At 40.7% G+C, this 22,159-nt stretch overlaps 1 protein-coding gene across 2 annotated transcripts; it reads right to left on the bottom strand.

Moving 5' to 3' along the window:
* Positions 1–2,484: 2,484 nt before the first annotated feature.
* LOC139452514 (uncharacterized) lies at positions 2,485–16,640 on the bottom strand. 2 transcript variants are annotated; one of them, XM_071234022.1, is made up of 11 exons: positions 16,353–16,640; positions 15,909–16,022; positions 15,067–15,235; positions 13,306–13,456; positions 11,734–11,871; positions 10,089–10,298; positions 9,208–9,336; positions 8,770–8,880; positions 4,935–5,054; positions 4,089–4,176; positions 2,485–3,598 (listed from the first exon to the last, which is right to left on the bottom strand). In XM_071234022.1, the coding sequence occupies exons 1-11, from the start codon at positions 16,429–16,431 to the stop codon at positions 3,402–3,404; spliced, it is 1,506 nt and encodes a 501-aa protein (XP_071090123.1). In that variant the 5' UTR covers positions 16,432–16,640; the 3' UTR covers positions 2,485–3,401. The 2 variants fall into 2 exon arrangements, with proteins under 2 accessions (XP_071090123.1, XP_071090122.1); XM_071234021.1 differs by having other exon boundaries at positions 15,909–16,032; positions 16,353–16,638.
* Positions 16,641–22,159: the final 5,519 nt, after the last annotated feature.

Below are 22,159 nucleotides of genomic sequence, written 5' to 3'. Positions count from 1 at the left end.
ACATGTAACCAGACACACATAGACGACGTACATGTAACCAGACACACATAGGACGTACATGTAACCAGACACACATAGACGACGTACATGTAACCAGACACACACATAGAGGACGTACATATAACCAGACAAACATATGACGTACATGTAACCAGACACACATAGGACGTACATGTAACCAGACACACATAGGACGTACATGTAACCAGACACACATAGGATGTACATGTAACCAGACACACATAGGATGTACATGTAACCAGACACACATAGGATGTACATGTAACCAGACACATAGAGGACGTACACGTAACCAGACGCACATAGGACGTACATGTAACAAGACACACATAGAGGACGTACATGTAACCAGACACACACAGGACGTACATGTAACCAGACACACATAGGATGTACATGTAACCAGCCACACATAGACGACGTACATGTAACCAGACACACATAGGACGTACATGTAACCAGACACACATAGACGACGTACATGTAACCAGACACATAGAGGTCGTACATGTAACCAGACACACATAGGATGTACATGTAACCAGACACACACAGGACGTACATGTAACCAGACACACATAGAGGACGTACATGTAACCAGACACACATAGAGGACGTACATGTAACCAGACACACACAGGACGTACATGTAACCAGACACACATAGGATGTACATGTAACCAGACACATAGAGGACGTACACGTAACCAGACGCACATAGGACGTACATGTAACAAGACACACATAGAGGACGTACATGTAACCAGACACACACAGGACGTACATGTAACCAGACACACATAGGATGTACATGTAACCAGCCACACATAGACGACGTACATGTAACCAGACACACATAGGACGTACATGTAACCAGACACACAAAGGACGTACATGTAACCAGACACACATAGGACGTACATGTAACCAGACACACATAGGACGTACATGTAACCAGACACACATAGGACGTACATGTAAACAGACACATATAAGACGTACATGTAACATGTGTGAGCTTTGTGGGCAAGCATTCAAAAGCGCAAGTCTAACAAGCGCCAGGAGCTGAGATCGTATCCCGCTAGTGACCGGATTGTTATTCAGCCTTAGGACCAGCAATGTTTACAGATCTTTACAGTGTTGTCACTACCAGGTATAGTCTAAATTACATACAACCCGTGCACTCAAATGATCCACTTGTCCGATGGTAGATGACCAGATGGTGGAAACACGAAAACGTACATACACCCGAAACACAAGTGTCAAAACTTGAGGTGTCGCCCTGAGCAAATGACTTTGTTCAAATGTGCCTCTGTTTACCCAGTAGGGAATGGGTACCCGATATGTGAGGTGTACACGTAAAAATCCTCCAGCGTCCGTAGGCAGCTTGGGTTGTATACTCCCCAGGGAGTTGAGAAAGATAACTGGAATGGCTACCAATCTATTTATCGGGGAACAAATAAACCACATTTGAGAAGATACCAGAACCCGTATAAGTGCGGTATATAAATTTATAATATTAAATAGAACGACAGTTATTTGAAACGCATAATGGTTCCACATGTCAGCTGTCTCAGGCCATTAGTAAGGGGCTATAGGAAACAAAACTTACTCAAGTTCAAGATAAATAAATTACATTATTGACTAGTTCAAGACAATCGTTAGAAAATACACAGCTTCTGGGCAAAGAGGTAATCAAATATCCCTCCTTAGATACATATTTAATTTCATTGAAACAATTAATGACGCAATTAATAAAAAAAGCGCAAAAACCCTTTCCATATTCATGAGAAAATGTCTGCCAATAGCAGTGACAATTGTGACTATATCATGAGCATGTGTTTATGAATCACTATCAAATAGTGATATTGCCAAGTTTTCGCAAAAAGGTTAGTGTATCCTGCCCCACCAAGTGCACCAGTCACAAACACGTGCAAAGACAAGCCAATTGTTCACCTGAGAAAACACGAGAACATATGATACAAGCCAAATTTAACTGCATCGGATATCATTTTTGTCACTGATTTGACAAATGTGGAAATAGCCTCAACCATAAAGCTTTTTGAAAGCTTTACTGAGGCCTTGAATGTTGTAACACTGATCAAACAACGTCAGAAGTCATTTCTCACAGGTGGGCACGGGTGGTCCAGTCGTCTAAGGCGCCGCGATTCGCTGTGCAGAGTTGCGTCCCTTGGGCACGCCAGAAACATATGATTGTGGGTTCGAATCGCTGTTTGCCCCCATTATGTTTCTAGGTTTGTCAGCACCATACCCGTGCTCGTGGGTTTCACCGAAGTGGTAAACGTCTGAGACCTGCATCACCTTGGGCCTTTCTCCCACATCAAGCTGACACGCCGTGATATAACTGGAATACTGTTAAAAGCGGCGTTGTACCCAGCTCACTCACTCACTCACTCATTTCTCGGAAATCCACATGACACACAATTATTTCTCAACAAAGTTTATTTATTAAATAACAGGATTTTAGTGGTTTTGAAGTTGAACTTATATACCAGTTGTTTTGAAATAACTCTATGACAGCAGTACATGTTCAAAATGAAAAACTCTAAAAGTCGCCCCGGCTTAACTTGACCTACATGTTTGACTCCTCACAGCCCATGGCAGACAAAATGGTTGTTCACGGTGACAGTGCTGTTTACAAATTGTCTGAACCTAGAGGACTGTCTCGATCTGGAATAATGTTCACCATATCTATCTGAATGTCATTTTTAATTGAAGGCAAGAGGGCCTCACGTGTGTGACCCCTTATTTGTGTGACACATTGTTTTGTGCGTGTTTCACATAATAGAGGACGTTCAGAAAGAGATTTAGCCATGTTTGCTAAGCTGCCACGATCACATAGATGCTTGTGCATTTTGCCATATAGTGACAAAAACTCTGACAATATTTGGATATCGATATTAGTTCCAAAGGGTTATCGGCAACCATTGTTAAAGGTCGGCTTTCGATAGATTGATATGTTCAGACATTTGTATGAAAAGGCATTTTTGTCATTTTGAGGTATCTAATGGAATTAGATACCCGTTTTTCTGGTCTATACTCGATTATTTACAGCCGTATATACATTCATGTAGCTGGAATATTAGAGTGTGGCGTTAAAGAACAAAGAAATAAAACAGAGTCGTGGTAGAATTCTCGTTCATATCCTTCTTAATCACTGTACTTCCTTAATAACGATTTCTAGATATTTTCCCCTCATTTCTTAAAGAAAGCATATCCCATTTGTCAAAAAGGGTCCTGTAGTAACTTGTCCTATATAATATAGACTGTCGTGAAACAAAACACAATTGTCTTTTTGTCCAAATGCCCTTTTTGTGAGCTATTCCTTTCTTTCATCTGAAACAACAGTGAATTTTTTTTTATGAAAAGACGATAACACAGAAATACAATATGGCCGCCAATGGATGCACAAATATGGCTGCTGCAGAATTATGACGTAGTGGCGGCGTCGGTGGTACTTGCTTGAAAATCTTTGGCTCTCCATTGGTCAGAGAGATTGTCATGACTCCGCCGTTAACAGTGGCTGTGTCTGACTTGTCCCAGATGTTGACGAACACTGGAACCAAATTGGAAGCTATAAAAACAATCCCCATAACGTTTTCTTTATAAAGTAAAACGCGAAAAAAGCAGATGAGCAAAATGACTGAAATAACACCAAGCAGAGTTACTTCCCGTCTGTATATTTTTTCTAATGAACTGATATTTCAACTCTAAACGTGACACGTTTCATTGCTTTGTTTGTTGTATGACGCCGCATTAAGCAATATTCCAGCTTTATAGCAGCGGCCTGTAAATCATCAAGTCTGGACCAGACGATCCAGTGATTGATATTATGAGCAACGATCCACGCCATACAGTACACTACAGTGTACATGACACGTGAAGTTCGTTCATTTGTCCCCACAGTGGGACGATATAAATTCAAGTGGCCAAATGGTAGGTATTGAACTAAAAATAATTATGAAAGGGCGAGTTTGAACATTACGTATGCCTTTAATGCTGAAAAGATGACGAGTCTGAATCTAATTTAGATTACTTCCATTTACCTGATCCTTGTTCCATGTCTGTGAGATTGCCGACAGATTTCTGTACACTGCCTTGTGACTTGCCAACATTGGTAACCGCAATTAGTAGCTGCAACAAGACAAGATTAGTGTTACAATCACGCTATCTACTGTTACTTTACTTGTACGTGTAAAGGGGGCATTTAGCAACCTGTTCCTGTATTATTGTTTTTTCCCAATCTTCCCACTATTTCTCGCTAAATCCTGTACTTCCCATTACCAGCACAGACACTGTGTAATGCACGAGGTGATGAAACACGTGCTGGGTGTTTGCCTTCACATCAGATACCTTGTGGGAATAGACTAAACCAAAATAAATATCAATTTTTGTTTTAATACAGTTTGTGCATGTGTGTGTGTGTGTGTATGTGCGTGTGCGTGTGTGTGTGCGTCTGTGTGTATGTCTGCGTGAGTGTGCGTGTATGTCTGTGTGTGTGCGTGTGTGTATGAATGTATGTGTTTGTGCGTGTATGCCTGTTTGTGTGCGTGTGTGTATGTATGTGTGCATGCCTGTTTGTGTGCGTGTGTGTATGTCTGTGTGTGTGCGTGTATGTGTGTGTGCGTCTATGTCTGTGTGTGCGTGTGTGTGTGGGTGTGTGTATGTCTGTGTGTGTGTATGTATGTGTGTGTGTGTGTATGTGTGTGCGTATGTCTGTGTTTGTGTGTGTGTGTGTGTATGTATGTATGTGTGTGTGCACGCAGGGTTCTCCTGACATATGGTATCTGACTCAATATCCTTTATGTTGGGTTGGGTTACCCCACTTCTCAATATATTTCCACCCGAGGTATATTGGCGGGTGAAATCCGCGATGTCGACTGAATCAGTACCTCTTGCTTGTCTCCCCTTGTTATGACCAGCGTATCGTTGTCCACGTACACCTCCTTTTGGTTGAGGGCGCCAAAGTCAACTCCGGCCGACTTTCTCCCATCAGCTAGCTGCCTGATAAACTGAAATAGAGTTTGTTGACAGGTGTTACCATGGCAACAAATCGGGTTATGTATGTCACAAGTTTATAAGTTTAAATGTCTCCATTCAATATTGAAGTGAGTGCGTGATGTGGTGTTCGCGAAAAGGTGAGCGTCATCTGCTCCACCGGTGTCAGTCGTCACAAACACATTCAAAGGAAAGTCAATTGTCCATCTGAACAAACACGGGAACATATGGTACAAATACGGAATTGCATCGGGCATTTTGGTCAAATTTGGAAATGCCCTCCACGTATCTACCATGAAGCATGTTTCAAATCTTCACTCAGGCCATCAAGTATTGTAACGTAGATCAAACGCTCTCTGAAATCTGAAAATATCAACGATCCTCGAAGTGGGGGTACGGATACATACACACACACCCATTCTAGTCGGCGCTTACCACGAACATGAGAGAAGATTTTTGTCAGCTGATTTCAATCGATCCTATAGATGACAAGTGAAATACTCTAACATTCTGCCGGAAGCAAGCGTACTTTTGTTGTTCACCGCTAATCTAACATGTCTTCTTTATCTTATGTTTTTCCTGTCCACCAGGATTTCTTTTATAGTCAAAAATAAGGAAAACGTGACATACAAAAGTAAATCATGACATACAAATGTAAACCATGACATACAAATGTAAACCATGACATACAAAAGTAAACCTTCACATACTAAGTAAATCATGACATAAAAAAGTAAACCATGACATACAAAAGTAAACCATGACATTCTATAATAAACAATGACATACAAATGTAAACCATCACATAGTAAAGTAAACCATGACATACAAATGTAAACCATCACATAGTAAAGTAAACCATGACATACAAATGTAAACCATCACATAGTAAAGTAAACCATGACATACAAATGTAAACCATCACATACTATAATAAACCATTACATACAAAGGTAAACCTGAAGTGATAAAACTGAAGTTCTCTTTATGTGCAACAACGCTATCAGAAACCGAGTGAGCTATCCTTGTCTCGACATCGGAGGCAATATGATCGTTCCAGGCAAAGAAACCTGGGTGTGATTTTCAGCTCATCACTGTCTATGTCTTCTCATGTCGATAACATCTGCAAGCGAGCATATCTGAACATCAGGAATATTCGCCAGTGTATAAATGCAAAAACAGCTGCTTCTCTAGTTCACGCATGTGTTCTATCACATCTAGATTTCTGTAATGGACTACTCATCGGCCTTCCTCATAACCTTTTGACTAAACTTCAAAGAGTTCAAAACTATGCTGCCAGGCTTTTTACTAAATCCAAAACGTTTGACCATATCACACCGATTCTACGGAACCTCCACTGGCTCAAAATCAATGAGAGAATCCAGTATAAAGTGATGCTGATTGTGTTCAATGCGAGACACAATCAAAAACCAACTTATATCAACGAGCTCCTTGAAGAGTACGTGCCTGGGAGATCTCTCAGATCAAGCTGGCAGTCCCTACTCTCTGTGCCTAGTGTTAAAACGGCGACTTTTGGAGGTCGGAGTTTCGCCAAAGTTGCCACTGAGCTATGGAATAGGCTGCCATTGGATATCAGGAACATTGACAGTCCTACTTTGTTCCGATCAAGACTCAAGACCTATCTTTTCACCAAATCTTTCTTAGAGTACTGAGACTTTGTGTTTTCCTAGCTGTGTAATGTCTCTTCTTTTTTTTGTAGACTCAAATCAAGCGCTTTTGAGCAGTTCTTCGAACTGGATACCAGCGCTTTATAAATCTGTAGTTATTATTATTATATTAACCATGAAAAACTGAAGTAAACCATTACATAAAAAAGTAAACCATGACATACAATGGTAAACCATGATATACTGAAGTAAACCATTACATACAAAAGTAAACCATGACATACTATAATAAACCATTACATGCAAAGGTAAACCATGAAATACTGAAGTAAACCATTACATACAAAAGTAAACCATGACATACAATGGTAAACCATGAAATACTGAAGTAAACCATTACATACAAAAGTAAACTATTACATACAAAAGTAAACCATCACAAGCTGAAGTAAACCATGACATACAAAAGTAAACCATGACATACAAAGGTAAACCATGACATACAAAAGTAAACCATGACATACAATGGTAAACCATGAATTACTGAAGTAAACCATTACATACAAAAGTAAACCATTACATACAAAGGTAAACCATGAATAGGGCAACGCCGAGTGTCCCCGAACTGCCCAGTCTAAATGATTGGCGCATTGGGTTTTCTTTAACATCCTTTTCGTTTCATTTCCTTACATCCTCGATTCAGAAATTTCGATTTTAACAAGCGAAATCCCTTGAGAATACAAACACTCTCTGTATAGTACACCCTTTTAAGTGAAGATGCTATGACGCTCAGAATAACAGTGCGTTGTTTTTGCATAATATTCTCCACTCGGAACTACCCGATTGTTTCGACATACAGTGTGAGTGAGTGAGTGAGTGAGTTGGGTTTAACGCCGCTTTAAACAGTATTGCAGTTATATCACGGCGTGTCAGCTTAATGTAGGAGAAAAGCCCGAAGTGATGCAGGTCTCAGACGTTTACCACTTCGGTGAAACCGACGAGCACGGGTATGGTTCTGACAAACCTAGAAACATAATCGGGGCGAGCCGAGATTCGAACCCACAATCATACGTTTCTGGCGTGCTCAAGGGATGCAACCCAGCACAGCGAATCGCGGCGCCTTAGACGACTGGGCCACCCGTGCCCCCTTCACCATACAGAAAACAGACACGTTGCTCCGATTGTTTTATTGACATGACGTGGCCCAAATCTGTTTCATTTTATCATGTTATTCGTCGTTAGTGAACTATATATATATGGTTCCGGATCGAAACAAACAAAAAGGGTGCGGGTACTAGTTTGGTTTGTTTGTTTGTTTGTTGTTTAACGCCGCATGCAGCTACATCACGTCAGTCTGTAAATAATCGAGTCTGGACCAGACAATCCAGTGATTGACATCATGATCCACGCAATTGGGATACGATGACATGCATCTACAAAGTTCATGAGCCTGACCACCCGATCCCGTTAGTCGCCTTTTACGACAAGCATAGTCGCATTTTACGGCAAGCATGGGTTGCTGAAGACCTATTCTACCCCGGATCTTCACGGGGCGGTACGGGTATTGGAAAGTAAGAGAGCTGCCTCCACGAAAAAACAACCGGTTTTGTTTTTAGTTTTCATTTGGACTCCCAATTTAAATTTCACATTGAGATTGGTGTGTATGTTTCAACAATATTCTATAACTTGTACCCATGAGGCCTAGAAGTGGCTCACGGTAAATCTTACAGCACAGAGACTTTTCTCATTGGACTAACCGTAACCGTACCCCCTGTTGTGACAGGTATAATTTATCAGTGAGTGAGTGAGTGAGTGAGTGAGGTTTTACGCCGCATTTAGCAATATTCCAGCAACATCACGGCGGCGGACACCAGAAATGGGCTTTGTACCCGTGTCGGGAATCGAACCCGGCTCTTCGGCGTGACGAGCGAAAGTTTAAACCACTAGGCTACCCGACCGCCCAAGTGAGTGAGTGAGTGATTTGCTTTCAACGCCGCTTTGAACAGTAATCCAGGTACATAGAAACTCTGATATTAAACGATGAACGGATGAGGGGAATCGGTAACTGTAGCTGCGTGGCGTTATCCTATCTTTAGCTCACCTGGTACATCGCTGTCGTGTTGTCAAGGTGCGGCCAGAGGGCCTCCCGGTTGTTAGGATCCGCTCCCCCGTGGAACAGCTGTTCAGTGCCGTAGTACACCAGCGGGATGCCCTACAAGATCATCTACCATTTCATATCACACTAAACTACGGTTATAACGAACACGCTTATAACGAACTGACGGATATAACGAACTGACGGATATAACGAACTTACTTTTTGGTCCCGACAATTTTCTGTTATTATAATGTATATATATATGATTATAACGAACTACGGTTATAACGAACTAAAATTAGTAGTCCCTTTGAGTTCGTTATAACCGTACTCTACTGTACTGCGATAACGATGGTTCTGACTGCATCGGGAAATATTAAATGCCGCGTTTGAAATATCTAAGCTGGATCTAGACACAGATTTAAGATACCCTCTACTCACTTGACTGAAGAAGACATAGACTAGAGAGTTCCTCAGTAGTGTGACGTCCGGGGTCATATTAAGGAAACGTTGGAAGTCATGGTTGTCAACGAATAATCCAAGCACAGTTGTATCATTGAAGATTTCTTTCTAAAAGGTAATAACAAAATATAATCCAATATACTCAGAATGTGTAACAGCTACTGGAACATTTGATAAAAATATTAATTTTGTGTTTTATTATTTTTATTTTATAGTATTGATGATATCAATATACATAGTCAGCGTTGGTTGGTCGTACATACGTAGTTCAACTCTTGGAATCAAATGGTTCATTAACCGTCTATCCCTATTTTCTAAAAAATATCAATCAATTAGAGAACGTGAAGGATAGAGAATTATCAGTGTTGTTTCAAAACGATGAGTGAAATACGTCCGACAGAGCTTGACTGTGTGTGGCAAACAACAACTATATCTCCGGATGTCATGTAATGATCGCCTTTGTGAAAACGTCCATGTGCTTCAACTATTCAGCAGTACCATTGACGCGCCCCGGTGTCAGTTTTATTTGGGTGTTGTTGAACACCGCACTCAGCAATATTCCAGCTATATGACGGTGGTCTGTAAATAATCGAGTCTGGACCAGACAATCCAGTGATAGACATCATGAGCATCAATTCACGCAATTAGGGGGATATGATGACATGCAATCAACCAAGTCATCGAGCAGAACCACATTCGCCATTTCTTTGAAAGTGTACTGGTTATTTTCTAATCATAACATTCTTCCTATTTACTACTACTTGTTATTCATTTGGGTGAAACAATTATGAACCCGAATTTCATTCTCAGCTCCCTGGTAAGTACACAACCCAACTGCCCTGTGGGGCGCTAGAAGTTACCTGTAAGTGAATACTGTCGAGCAGTTGGGTCATAGGCTTCTTCTCGTTGAAACTCCTCCGCAGGGCCCAGTACAGGGGGAAGTTAAGCAACGCCTCCAGTGCGGAGCCCTGGTACGCCGCCAGGTAGCGCGGCCGGTCGTAGTAGTTGGCTTCCCCTAGACAGAACACCCCTGCAGATTCCTGGAACTCGCGCCAGAACGGCTTGGGAACCTAGTTTTGGACGGCGAGAGAGTGATTTGACATGCTTTGAATATCAATATGACAGTATCAGCTCAATATGAATGAGTGCGTGAGTGAGTGAGTATTGTTTACACCGCCTTAAGTAATATTCCAGCAATGTCAGGGCGGGGACACCAGAAATAGACTTCACGCATTGTACCAATGTGGGCAATCGAACCCGGGTCGTCGGCCAACCCCAGGTAAATGAAAAGGTGTGTGTGTGAGTTGGGTCTAACGCCGTTTTAAACAGTATTCCAGTTACATCACGTCAGCTTAATGTGGCAGGAAATCCCGAAAGCATGCAGGTCTCAGACGTTTACCACTTTGGTGAAACCCACGAGCAGGGGTATGGTGCTGACAAGCCTAGAAACATTATCGGGGAGTACCGGGATCCGAACCCACAATCATAGGTTTCTGGCGTGCCCAAGGGACGCAACTCTGCACAGCGAATTGCGTTGCCTTAGACGACTGGGCCACCCGTGCCCCCTCCAAGAGTAAGGCTTTAACCTTGAATCGTATTCAGGGCGAATCCTTACTTGATCTCACAGGTGTAACATGTTTTGGAAGTCTCTACACTACTGGGGCGGTAACAAATGTCTGAAATTATGCTTGATCCTGGCACGACAAAGGGGCACAACCCTGTACAGCAAACGCTCCTCCTTGAGGATGGTATTATTGCATTATGTGAATGGGTAGGAGATCGTGTATAATCAGATATTTTTGCGGAAGGTAATTGTTAATTTACTATAAACCATGATTTCTAGGTTAAGTAACAATAGCTAGCCTGTTAGAAAAATAGTACAGGCTTCAGAAGAAAGTGTGATTGGGAATTCCGAATCTATATAAACTGCCGGGATAAAGAAAATAAAGAAAATAAAAAATGTTTATTCGATATTAATGGATTTGATACGGGTATCATGGTTGTGTTTTAGACCTTAAGTTTGCAGTGTTTTTTTGGCGACTGTTTACAACCTTGTTACGTTTTGATAACCTTTCTACTTTTCTGGTCAAATCCTGTTTTACAAGTGTCCGTTATTTAATTTGGTTCGCCATCTGAAAGGCCAACTGCAGTTGATAAACTTCAGTTTGCCGATTAGAAAAGTGCAACGTATTTTTAAAAATACAGTCAACTACGGTTATAACGAACACCCTTATAACGAACTGACGGATATAACGACCTTGCTTTTTTAGTCCCGACTATTTACTGTAGTTATGATGTATATATGCTTATAACGAACTACGGTTATAACGAACTAAAATTAGACTTTGAGTTCGTTATAACCGTACTTTACTGTATACTGATTCAGACAACCGTAGTCTATTATTTATATTGTCTTACAAAGTCACTAAAGAATAATAATAATAATCATCATCATCATCATCATGTTGATGGATGTATTGTACGCTTCCGGGATGCATGTCTCACCTCACACAATGTATCAATACGGAGACCGTCCACGTCGTACTCCCGCGTCAGGTTGGAAACCCAGTCTAAGAGGGTCCTTCTCACATAGGGCACTGATTGGTTTAAGTCAGGAAGGATTCCCAGTCGGCATTCTTCAATCTGACAATAGAAGACAATAGAAGAGATTAGGTACAGGTGGTATAAATTTGAAGATTGATATCTATAAATGTCTTGCGTTTCTGAATCGAGTTTGAGTTGTGTTGAAGTGTGTGTCTAGAGGCAGTGGCCAGTCGCAGAGATTGAATCCTGCTGAAGAGTTTGCGGTGGATAAAGAACAATTCTTATCCTGATGTGTTCAAAATGTGTCCTTTTTTGACAACATTAAAAGAAACTGTTTTGATTACCTCCCGATATCTTTGCACATAAATGCCTTGTACAGTCCATATGATCACATACAGCCGGCCCGTGAAGATAGGTCTTCAGCAACCCATGCTTGCCCTAAAAGGTGACTATGCTTGTTGTAAGAGGCCACTAACGGTATCGGGTGGTCAGGTTGCTCACTTGGCTGATGCATGTCATCGTATCCCAATTGCGTGGATCGATGCTCATGATACCAATCACTGGATTTTCTGGTCCAGGCTCGATTGACCGCCGTCATATAGCTGGAATATTGCTGGGTGCGGCGTTAAACAACAAATCAATCAACCAACCAACATACAGCCCAGGTACCGTTAGGCCAAACGGCCCCCACTGCCCCGCCTGGCAAGCAGGGGATGGAGGGGTTACTCCGAATGCCAAACCGCTGCATCCTTTTGTATAATGTTTACTAAAAGTTTTGCTAACCAATCCGCTTTGGTAGGTCAAAACATTAAAATGTAAATTATCAATATTACGACCTGTATAGCTAAACATTTATTTTACATATTGCTTTTAGTCATGAATGTTGAATATATTTACAGAACCATAATAAAAAAGAGATTTTATCTCTCTTTATAACGTGTTTGCAATTATCGGAGACTATAACTTTTAATCACTTATTTAGTTTAAGGTTATTTTTGTATGATTATAGTTGTTGTATCGTGTCGTTGTTCTGATAGACCGGAGAAAGGTGGTCCGGGAAATATGTGGATCTTTTCATATTTGTATATTTTCTGATTGTTGCTTTTGGCTACGGTTGGTCGAATCCATAAACCGAAAAATGAAAACAATGTGACCTAAATCACAGCATGAAGCAAACCAATTTCAAAACATATTCTTGTCGCTCGTGACATTTAAAAAACCCAACTGATCCGGTAGAAAGGGGGTACGTTCATGTTTTATTATTTCTTTATTAGGTAGGAAATCTAGAGGTTTGAAAAGGCAGGACGGTTGCCATGGTGATCACGATTACCATCCCGAAACACTCTGAATGGCACTGGTTTTGCTTATATCTAAATCTGGTGCAAAAATGAAATTGAGTTTAAAATGTTGTGTCTAGTAGAGCTTGAAATTAAAATAAAGAGAAGGGGGCGGATGGGTCATGAGAAAAATCTATTGTTTTTATTTTATAGGCCTGTCATAAATTAGCTTAGTTAGCCTTAGTCAGCTGTATACCTCGGACTGGTTAGACGACTCTTGGATGTAGCAAAGCTCATGGTAGTGCTCCTGCTGGTCAAAGGGAACAAACTCTGTGAAGTTGGTGAGTTTCTTTGTCGGGCAGGAACGGTCACTACAGCCACTGGTTCGGCCCATGTGGTTGGCGACCCTGAAAGTGAGTTAGTAGATGCAGACCATATAATAGATATAGATATACGGTCTCTGGTAAACGTTCTCAATTCCGGAGAAGAGTACAGCGAAATGGCACCACGTCATGTATATTAACATTGGCTTTTAGACACACATGATGCAGAGGGCCTAATAGTCCATGAGCCAGACCCCTGATTTTTATGTTTGAATATCAAATGGAGGGACAAATTTCCATTGTGGTTTTCAGATAGCCTGATGTCCAAACTACATGAAATACATGATGGACATCCCACATGTCAAGCTCAATGTCATTTTGGCCGCCATTTTGTTTCCAATTTGCTCCAAATTTCAGAAATAAGCATGAAACACAGAATTTAGATATAAACAAATTGTCGTCTGGAGGTCACGAGGCAGTATGACGACAAGCAAACACTTCGCATCTGATTGTTTTCATATTGTGTAATGATATACAGAAAGCTACGCGATAAATCGCAAAGAACAATGAAGAGCGAAGCATTCGCTCTCAACTTGATGACGTCGACGTTATTTTTGAGAGGGAGTGTCTAGTGAGTTTTTCCACATAGATTTAACAATGCAACGCAGATAAACGCAATGGCCGAACGATCGCATCCATAAGTGGGTGCGAGATATGACAGTTGGTATTGGGAGAAAAGGTACAGATAACGACGTGATTGTGAGAATATGCGGCAAATACCCAACTTTTCATAAAATAGACTTTTGCGACATTGCCGAGGTCGGATTCTATTCAAGTAGTCATCATTATTAAAACACGTGTAAATAGTTTTAAAGCTTGTCCCCCATGCTTATAGAGGCTGTACATAATGTTGATAAAACATATAAGAAATATACGACCCGTTGGAGTTGTAATTGTATAATAAAACACACCTAATGGTTTATTCTCCCTGCAGAGGGTTTTCTAAGTAGGCGTACACCTCGGGGAGTAGGGAATACTGTATCCTTTGCGTGGCCTTGCATCTCAAGCCGACAGGATTACACGGCCACACTGAAGATACACAGACCGCATTCCCAAGGGATACGCCTAGTGAGTGAGTGAGTCTGGTTTAACTCCGCTTTTAACAGTATTCCAGTCATATCACGGGGTGTCAGCTTAATGTGGGAGGAACGCCCGAAGTGATGCAGGTCTCAGACGTTTACCACTTCGGTGAAACCCACGAGCACGGGCATGGTGAAGACAAACCTAGAAACATAATCGGGGCGAACCGGGATTCAAACCCACAATCATAGGTTTCTGGCGTGCCCAAGGGACGCAACTCTTCACAGCGAATCGCGGCGCCTTAGACGACTGGGCCACCCGTGCCCCCGGATACGCGTAAACCTTATAATATTCATATAATTATTTAACATAATTTCGTAAATCCTTTGGTTATTTTATTCATTTTATTCTTCCTTGGATGATCATAGATTGAGGGTAAAACCCACTTTGAGCACTATTTTAGACATATTTTTTCGGGAGACACCAGAAATGGGCTTCATACATTATACCCATGTGGGGAATCGAACCCAGGTCCGCCATAGGGTATAGACCAACTAATAAATGCTGTGCTACCCTACCGGTGCCTTAAATTGTTGGATAAGGTAAACACTTACACGTCGAACATGACCCAGATATCCCGCTTCTGACATTCAGATATCAAACTTTTCAGTTCCTCCTTTGTTCCAAACTCTGGGTTAACTTTGTAAATGTTCTTAGCCCAGTATCCATGGTAACCGTTGACAGTATTTTCGACTGTCGGAGAAATCCATATGGCATTGGCACCTGGTTGAAAATAAAATCAATAACGTGTAACAATTCGCACGGGGGCTAGTTTAAAAGATTAGTCTATATATACTTAAGAAATCTCACAAAATCTCTACTCTCAAAAGTCTCAGTACTTTTCATCCTCGGTGATACAGGGCAGTGTCTAGAGAATGTCAACCAAATGTGTTTTGATATCAAGTATTTCAAAACGAGGCGATGTAAGTTTTAAACTGCGAGGCTTGAACTGTTGTTCAATTTGATTATGTCTTTTTAACCATCACTTATTTCTCCAACAGTTTGTGAAAAGTAATCTGTGGCTTGGTTATTTTGTGTACAAATTGAACTGGCTCAATGAAGACTGGTGTAAGAAATGAATTTGCAACCACATGACCCCTACCGTGTTTGAAATGTAAATTGGTGCCGAATTTTCTAAAATTGAATTTCAAAGATAAGATGTCTTAAATACCCATTTTCATGCAATTCGTTTAACTTTTTAAAAGTTGGAAATCATATTATATTTTTTAAAAATGACTTCGTAGAAATATTCTTTAAGTGCTGACTAAGAGAGATTACAGTTATCTTTTAGGAACGCTTACTCAATTTCAATTGGAAATCAAACATATGATAAAATCAACTGTGAGGTACAGTTTCTTTTGTTGCTCGGTTAATAACAAACAGTAAGAGTACGAACCAAGGCCTTGAATATAGTCCAGGTTTTCCTCGATCCCTTTAAACGTCCCGCCACAGTAACTTCTCAGATCACTGCAAGTTGTGTTAAGGTTGTCTCCCTTTTGTGAGAATCGATCTGTCAGCAACTGAAACATGTCGGTCAAGGTAAACTTATAATTATGTCATGGAAAATAAAGAATTTGAAAGTTTGTTATTGTTCATCCAACCGACCTCATATTTTTACCAAAGTAGACTACAAGAAGAACAACAATTGAAGTGTTAAATGATATTTTTATTTGGACCACCGACCCAAGGTTTGGGGGAAAGAAATCTATAAACCTACTACGAATAAAGAAAGGTCTAAAGACGCTTCAGCTGTAGAATAAATATAACTAATTAAATCAAAATGAATAAAATTCAACGAACGAATATATAATTTAAAAAAATACGTTTTCGTAATAGTTACCTGATATATAATTCTTGATTTCCACTCTTCTGCCGTTTTGGCAGCACAAAAGGCAAGAATCACAGATAAAACTCCCCATCTGAGTGTCTCCATCTTGTCTGTCGATGTACGAAGGGAGAAGAGTTACCGACACTTATATATAGTTGTTCCCCAAATAGCATCGCCCCCTGGATTCCTGGATTGTCGGGACACGGCGACATGTGCAATTACACCATCCAATGTGAATGTTCCATATCTCGTGATTTCGACATCATTTCCCTTTGAGCCGGACTTTGAAACTCTCTTGTGTTTACATCAAACCTTGAGTCATCAATATTGTTGCAACACATTTCACAAGGCAGATTGAAGGGGTTAACGACAGAATAATATGCACTTATTTCTCAATCTACAATGTAGCAAAATACACGACCCATGCTTAAAGACGACGTGGTTTCAAGCGCAGATAGATATTCGAAAAGCTGGGGTGCACTGATTATTTGGTAAGGTAGGACAAGTTGCTTCTATTGTGCAACGAAGTTGTCAATTATTTGTTTTTCTTTTGTTTTTTTGTGTGCAATATGTCATCAAATGAACAAGGTATATGTTTTAAAAGTATTTATACCTCAACATCGTAAGATTGCTTCAAAAAGGGCGGGAGGGGGTGGTGGTTGCACCCATCTCCACCCCGACCCCCACCCCAACCCCCAACCCCACCTTTTAGAGTCGTGTACGTGTTTGGATCATTGGACACTGTTATACCATGCGTAGGAGTGAGTCGTCGTGCAAAAACGCCGTATTCTCACCCAGCCCGCTAACTAACATTTTATGATATAGACGAGTGAGTGAGTATGATTTTACGCCGCCGCTTTTAGCAATATTCATGCATTATCACAACGGGGGAAAATATAAATGTATCCATGTAGGGAATCTTCGGCGTTACAAGCGAACGCTTTAACCTCTAGGCTATCCTACAGCCCCTGATATAGATGAATCTAGCAGTTTATCCTGATTTCACAGACACTCTTTACCAACTACATCACAACGGCTAGACCTAGGTCGTTAACAGCTCACGACCTCGGAATATTTCCTTATACTCCGGATATAGTGGTGTTGGGAAGCGTGAATAATCACGTGAACTTTAACCCGAAAAGGCCGAGGTGTTATTGTGCATGTGAAGTACGGAATGCACGGAGAGAACAAACTAGTCTTCAAGGGTTCTGTATGTTGAAGGGGACACGGGTGGCCCAGGTGGCCCAGTCGTCTGAGGCGCCGCGATTCTCTGTGCATGCAGAATTGCGTCCCGTGGGCACGCCAGAAACTTATAATCCCTTTGGTGGAGAGTAGAAATGCAAAAGATAACAAATATTCTATCCTGTTTGCAGCAGGGAACTTAGCCACATTAGTGGCTAATACTTGTTACACTAATTGCTACATAAATAGTTATTGGTCTGTTGATGGCCTTATGAGAAAGGAATTATGTGTTCCCATTTCATTGAACAAGGGGGGCACGGGTGGCTCTGCCGCGATTCGCTGTGCAGAGTTGCGTCCCTTGAGCACGCCAGAAACCTATGATTGTGTGAATTCCGGTTCGCCCCGATTATGTTTTCACCATACCCGTGCTCGTGGGTTTCACCGAAGTGGTAAACGTCTGAGACCTGCATCACTTCGGGCTTTTCTCCCACATTAAGCTGACACGCCGCGATATAACTGGAATGCTGTTTAAAAGCAGAGTTAAACCCAACTCACTAACTCACTCTATATGTTGAGATGCGGAAAACATATTCTTTTATTCTTTGAAGATGTTAACGGTACTGTTGTTAATTTGGGATGACGATGATCCTGGGCTCACTGAATTTAATTTTATTTCAATTGATATTTAGAATTAAATTCTGTCCAGCAATGTCAGTATGAAATATACACCGGTTGTGGTGAAATATCTGGTTATTTACATTACCCAGTGAAATATACTGATAGAAATGACTAAAGGAACACTATGTTTTAGACACAGTAAATTGATAATGTCATCTAAAAAGTGGAAAAGCTGCTGGTCCTGACCATATTGTGGTTGAAATGATAAAATGTTCCAAATTTGAAAGGGGCAGTCGGGTAGCCTAGTGGTTAAAACGTTCGCTCGTCACGCCGAAGACCAGGGTTCGATTCCCGACATGGGTACAATGTGTGAAGCCCATTTCTGGTGTCCCCCGCCGTGATATTGCTGGAATATTGCTAAAAAAGCGGCGTAAAACCATACTCACTCACTCCAAATTTGAGATGATGTCTTTTCTTTAAAAATGGTTCAATAGGATGTTTGACAGTGGTATATTCCCAAAAGCTTGGGAGTTTTTAACATCCCAGACAACTATCGGGGAATATTCTTGATGAGTATTCTCGGAAAAATTTTTGCTTCATTACTTAATTCCAGGATTACGAATTGGGCTAACATCATTACTTAATTCCAGCATTACGAATTGGGCTAACATCATTACTTAATTCCAGCATTACGAATAGGGCTAACATCATTACTTAATTCCAGCATTACGAATTGGGCTAACATCATTACTTAATTCCAGCATTACGAATTGGGCTAACATCATTATTTAATTCCAGCATTACGAATTGAGCTAAAATGCGGGATAAGATTCCCGAAACTCAAGCTGGTTTTGGAAAAAAATACTCAACGTCAGATCATATATTCGAATTATATGCAATAATTGAAAAATGTCTATCACCTCGTAAACACAAAGTGTATGAAGCCTTTGTCGATTTTAAAAAAAAGCTTTTGACCCCATTGATCGTTGAAAACTATAGTACTGTTTAACTACTGGTCTTTAGGGGAACAATTACTCTATATTAAAAGCTATGTTTTCAAATAGCAAACCATGTTTACGATGTTGGCTGACGACAAGGATGTATCTTTAGCCCGATATTGTTCTCATTTTTTATTAGTGAATTATATTATGAAATTATGGTATTAAAATGTTCCCAAATGTAACAGAAATGTTTGTGCTTCCTTTTGCCGATGATGTCATTTTAGTTTCAAATTCTGTTGTTGGACTTCAAAAACAATGTTACACCAAAGGAGTGGAATTTATCATTTAACTATGATAAAACGAATATTGTCATTTGTAGAAGAGTGGGTCAGGTGTCACTGAATGAAAGATGGTTTATCGATGGTAAATGTGTTAATGTTCTGGGCAATTATACACAACTTGGTGTAATGTTTACCCATGCAATGAACTTCAAGAAAAGTGTCTCGGACTTATCATCACGTGCAAAGTAGGCCTTAATCGATGTAATGTCTGTTTCGCAGAAAGTAGGAGTTTTTACACCGAATATAGTTTTCAAATTATTTGATGCCCAATCCAACCAAACCTGTTTTATGGATCAGAAGTTTGGGGATTTCAGTGATACGATTGTCTCAAACAGTTACACGTTTTGGCCTGTACAAATTCTTATCCGTTGGTCCATCCACATCCAATTGTATGGTCTATGGCGAGTGTGGCAGATACCCGTTATACATCAACTTCTAACTTAGATGCTTGAAATGCTGGTATAATATTCTTGGAATGCATGAACGCCGAATCCCCAAACTTGCTTATAATATGCTTTTACATTTAGATGACATGGGCAAAGTAACATGGGCATCACATATTAGCTATAGAAACCTTTTGTTTTCTCATGGCTACGGCTTTGTATGGTTAAACCAAACAGTTGGTGATGTTAATCTCTTTTTTAAACAATTAAGTGAACAATCTTCAAATATGTTTTACCAAGAATGGCATTCCACTAGAAAAGAGTTGAAGGTATAACTTTTAAGCGCCTTATTCAACCAGATTTTTTTTTATCTACATTAACATCAAGAACCCTTTGACGTTCATTTAGGCTTGGACTGTTAGACCTCATGATAAATGAAGGAAGAAAAATTTCCTATGAAAAATCGAAGAGGTTATGCCCATTATGTCATTCAGCTATAACAAATGAAATTAATTTTACTTCTGTATGTCTTTACCTGAACGTTATCTGTCAAAGTAGCCTGTACCTGCTTTTATTTCTCTTCTTTCCTCAAAGGGTCCGCCTGGTCTAGTGGTAGGGCGTTCGCCAAAAGAGTGGAGGTCCGGGTTTCGATCCCCGGCCGCGTCATACCAACAGATGGTACTTGTTGTTACCCTGTCTGGCGCTCGGCATTAAGGGGCAAAAACAAGGACTGGTTGGCTCAGGACTGTGTCTGAGTGGGATATTCATGTTAAACTGCAGCATGGTATCTCAGTGGGCTAGCATCATAAATCGGCATCAGTCCGGACTAGTACAAGCAGCCACACACATACACGTGCATGCACGTCGCTATAAAAGTGCAATAATCTTGGAAGCGACGTTAAACCCCACCTCACCTCACCTCACCTCACCTCTTTCTTTCATACTAAAACCGGCTATAAATGTTTAAAATGCAATTTCCCTAAGAAACAAATTGGTAAACATGGGTATATATCCAAATATGTAAAACTACTTATTTGTAACTATTGTGTGTATGGACCGTAGGCCTTACATGCACTTTGACTTTTGACTTGGTTCCAAAACCTAAAGACACGTCCATTCAATTTGATTTTGTTTGTTTAGTTGTTTAACGCCGCACTCACCAATATTTCAGCTATATGACGGCGGTCTGTAAATAATCGAGTCTGGACCAGACAATCCAATGATTGACATCATGAGCATCGATCCACGCAAGTGGGATCGATGACATGCATCAACCAAGTCGTAGAGCCTGATCACCCGATCCCGTAGTCGCCTCTTACGACAAGCATAGTCACCTTTTACGGCAAACATATAGTCGCCTTTTTACGACAAGCATGGGTTGCTGAAGACCTTTTCTACCCTGGATCTTCACGGGTCGCCAAAGCTCCATAAATATTCGCACAAAGAGCAAGGCATTGCAGGGTCCAATGCACCACCAAATCTCTGTCTCTAAGATTAACAATTATCCTGAATAGAAATCGGGAAAGGGCGTTCTGTATATTTACACTTAATTTTTCAATTACTTGAGGTATTAATAACATGTATATTCTCAAAACCAAAAGAAGTTTTACAGTCCCGTAAAAGAAGCAAGTTGAGTATTGTCAACACACTTTTTTTAGTCTTAAGGAACAACTTCACTCCTTACTAAACGAGTATTTGTCACTAACCGTGAGGACCATGGATATAGTGTTACCCCAAATTGTCCAAACTATTGCCACAAGCACTGTAGCTTACCTGAAAGTGCAGTTGTCTGTTTCGATTTGTCAACAGGACAAACAGTCAGTGTTGATATTCAAATAGTCCCCGAGAACACAATATTGACAGTAAAATCTAATGATTTGTACCCAAGATGATGTCACCACAAATATAAACGTGCCAGCTTCCTCAGCGCAAATTCCAAATGAAAAGTTCAAAGTGCAAAAGTTTGTTTGTTTGTTTGTATGTTATTTAACACCGCACTCAGCAATATTCCAGCTATATGACGGCGGTCTGTAAATAATCGAGTTTGGACCAGACAATCATGTGATTGATATCATGACTATCGATCCACGCAATTGGGATACGATGACATGCATCAACCAAGTCAGCGAGCCTGACTACCCGATCCCGTTTGTCGCCTCTTACGACAAGCATGGTCGCCTTCAGAAGTACACCTTCCCGAGGCAAGGGAGTTAACTGACTGTAAAAGTCCAGTTTCCCTCCTTGCCGAACTAGGCTGGTACATCTTGGCAGGACTCACGAGTCTATGCATAGTCCAATCAAAATCGCGTTACGAAATCGGGATCGAAAATCCAAATCAAACAATTGGGATCGAT

The sequence above is a fragment of the Haliotis cracherodii genome, unplaced genomic scaffold (assembly GCF_022045235.1).
Source record: "Haliotis cracherodii isolate W230 unplaced genomic scaffold, xgHalCrac1.p SCAF_9, whole genome shotgun sequence".
NCBI classification, from domain to species: Eukaryota; Metazoa; Mollusca; class Gastropoda; order Lepetellida; family Haliotidae; genus Haliotis; species Haliotis cracherodii.
The sequence above is the reverse complement of the archived record's forward strand: the minus strand, read 5'-3'. Positions and strand labels throughout refer to the sequence as shown.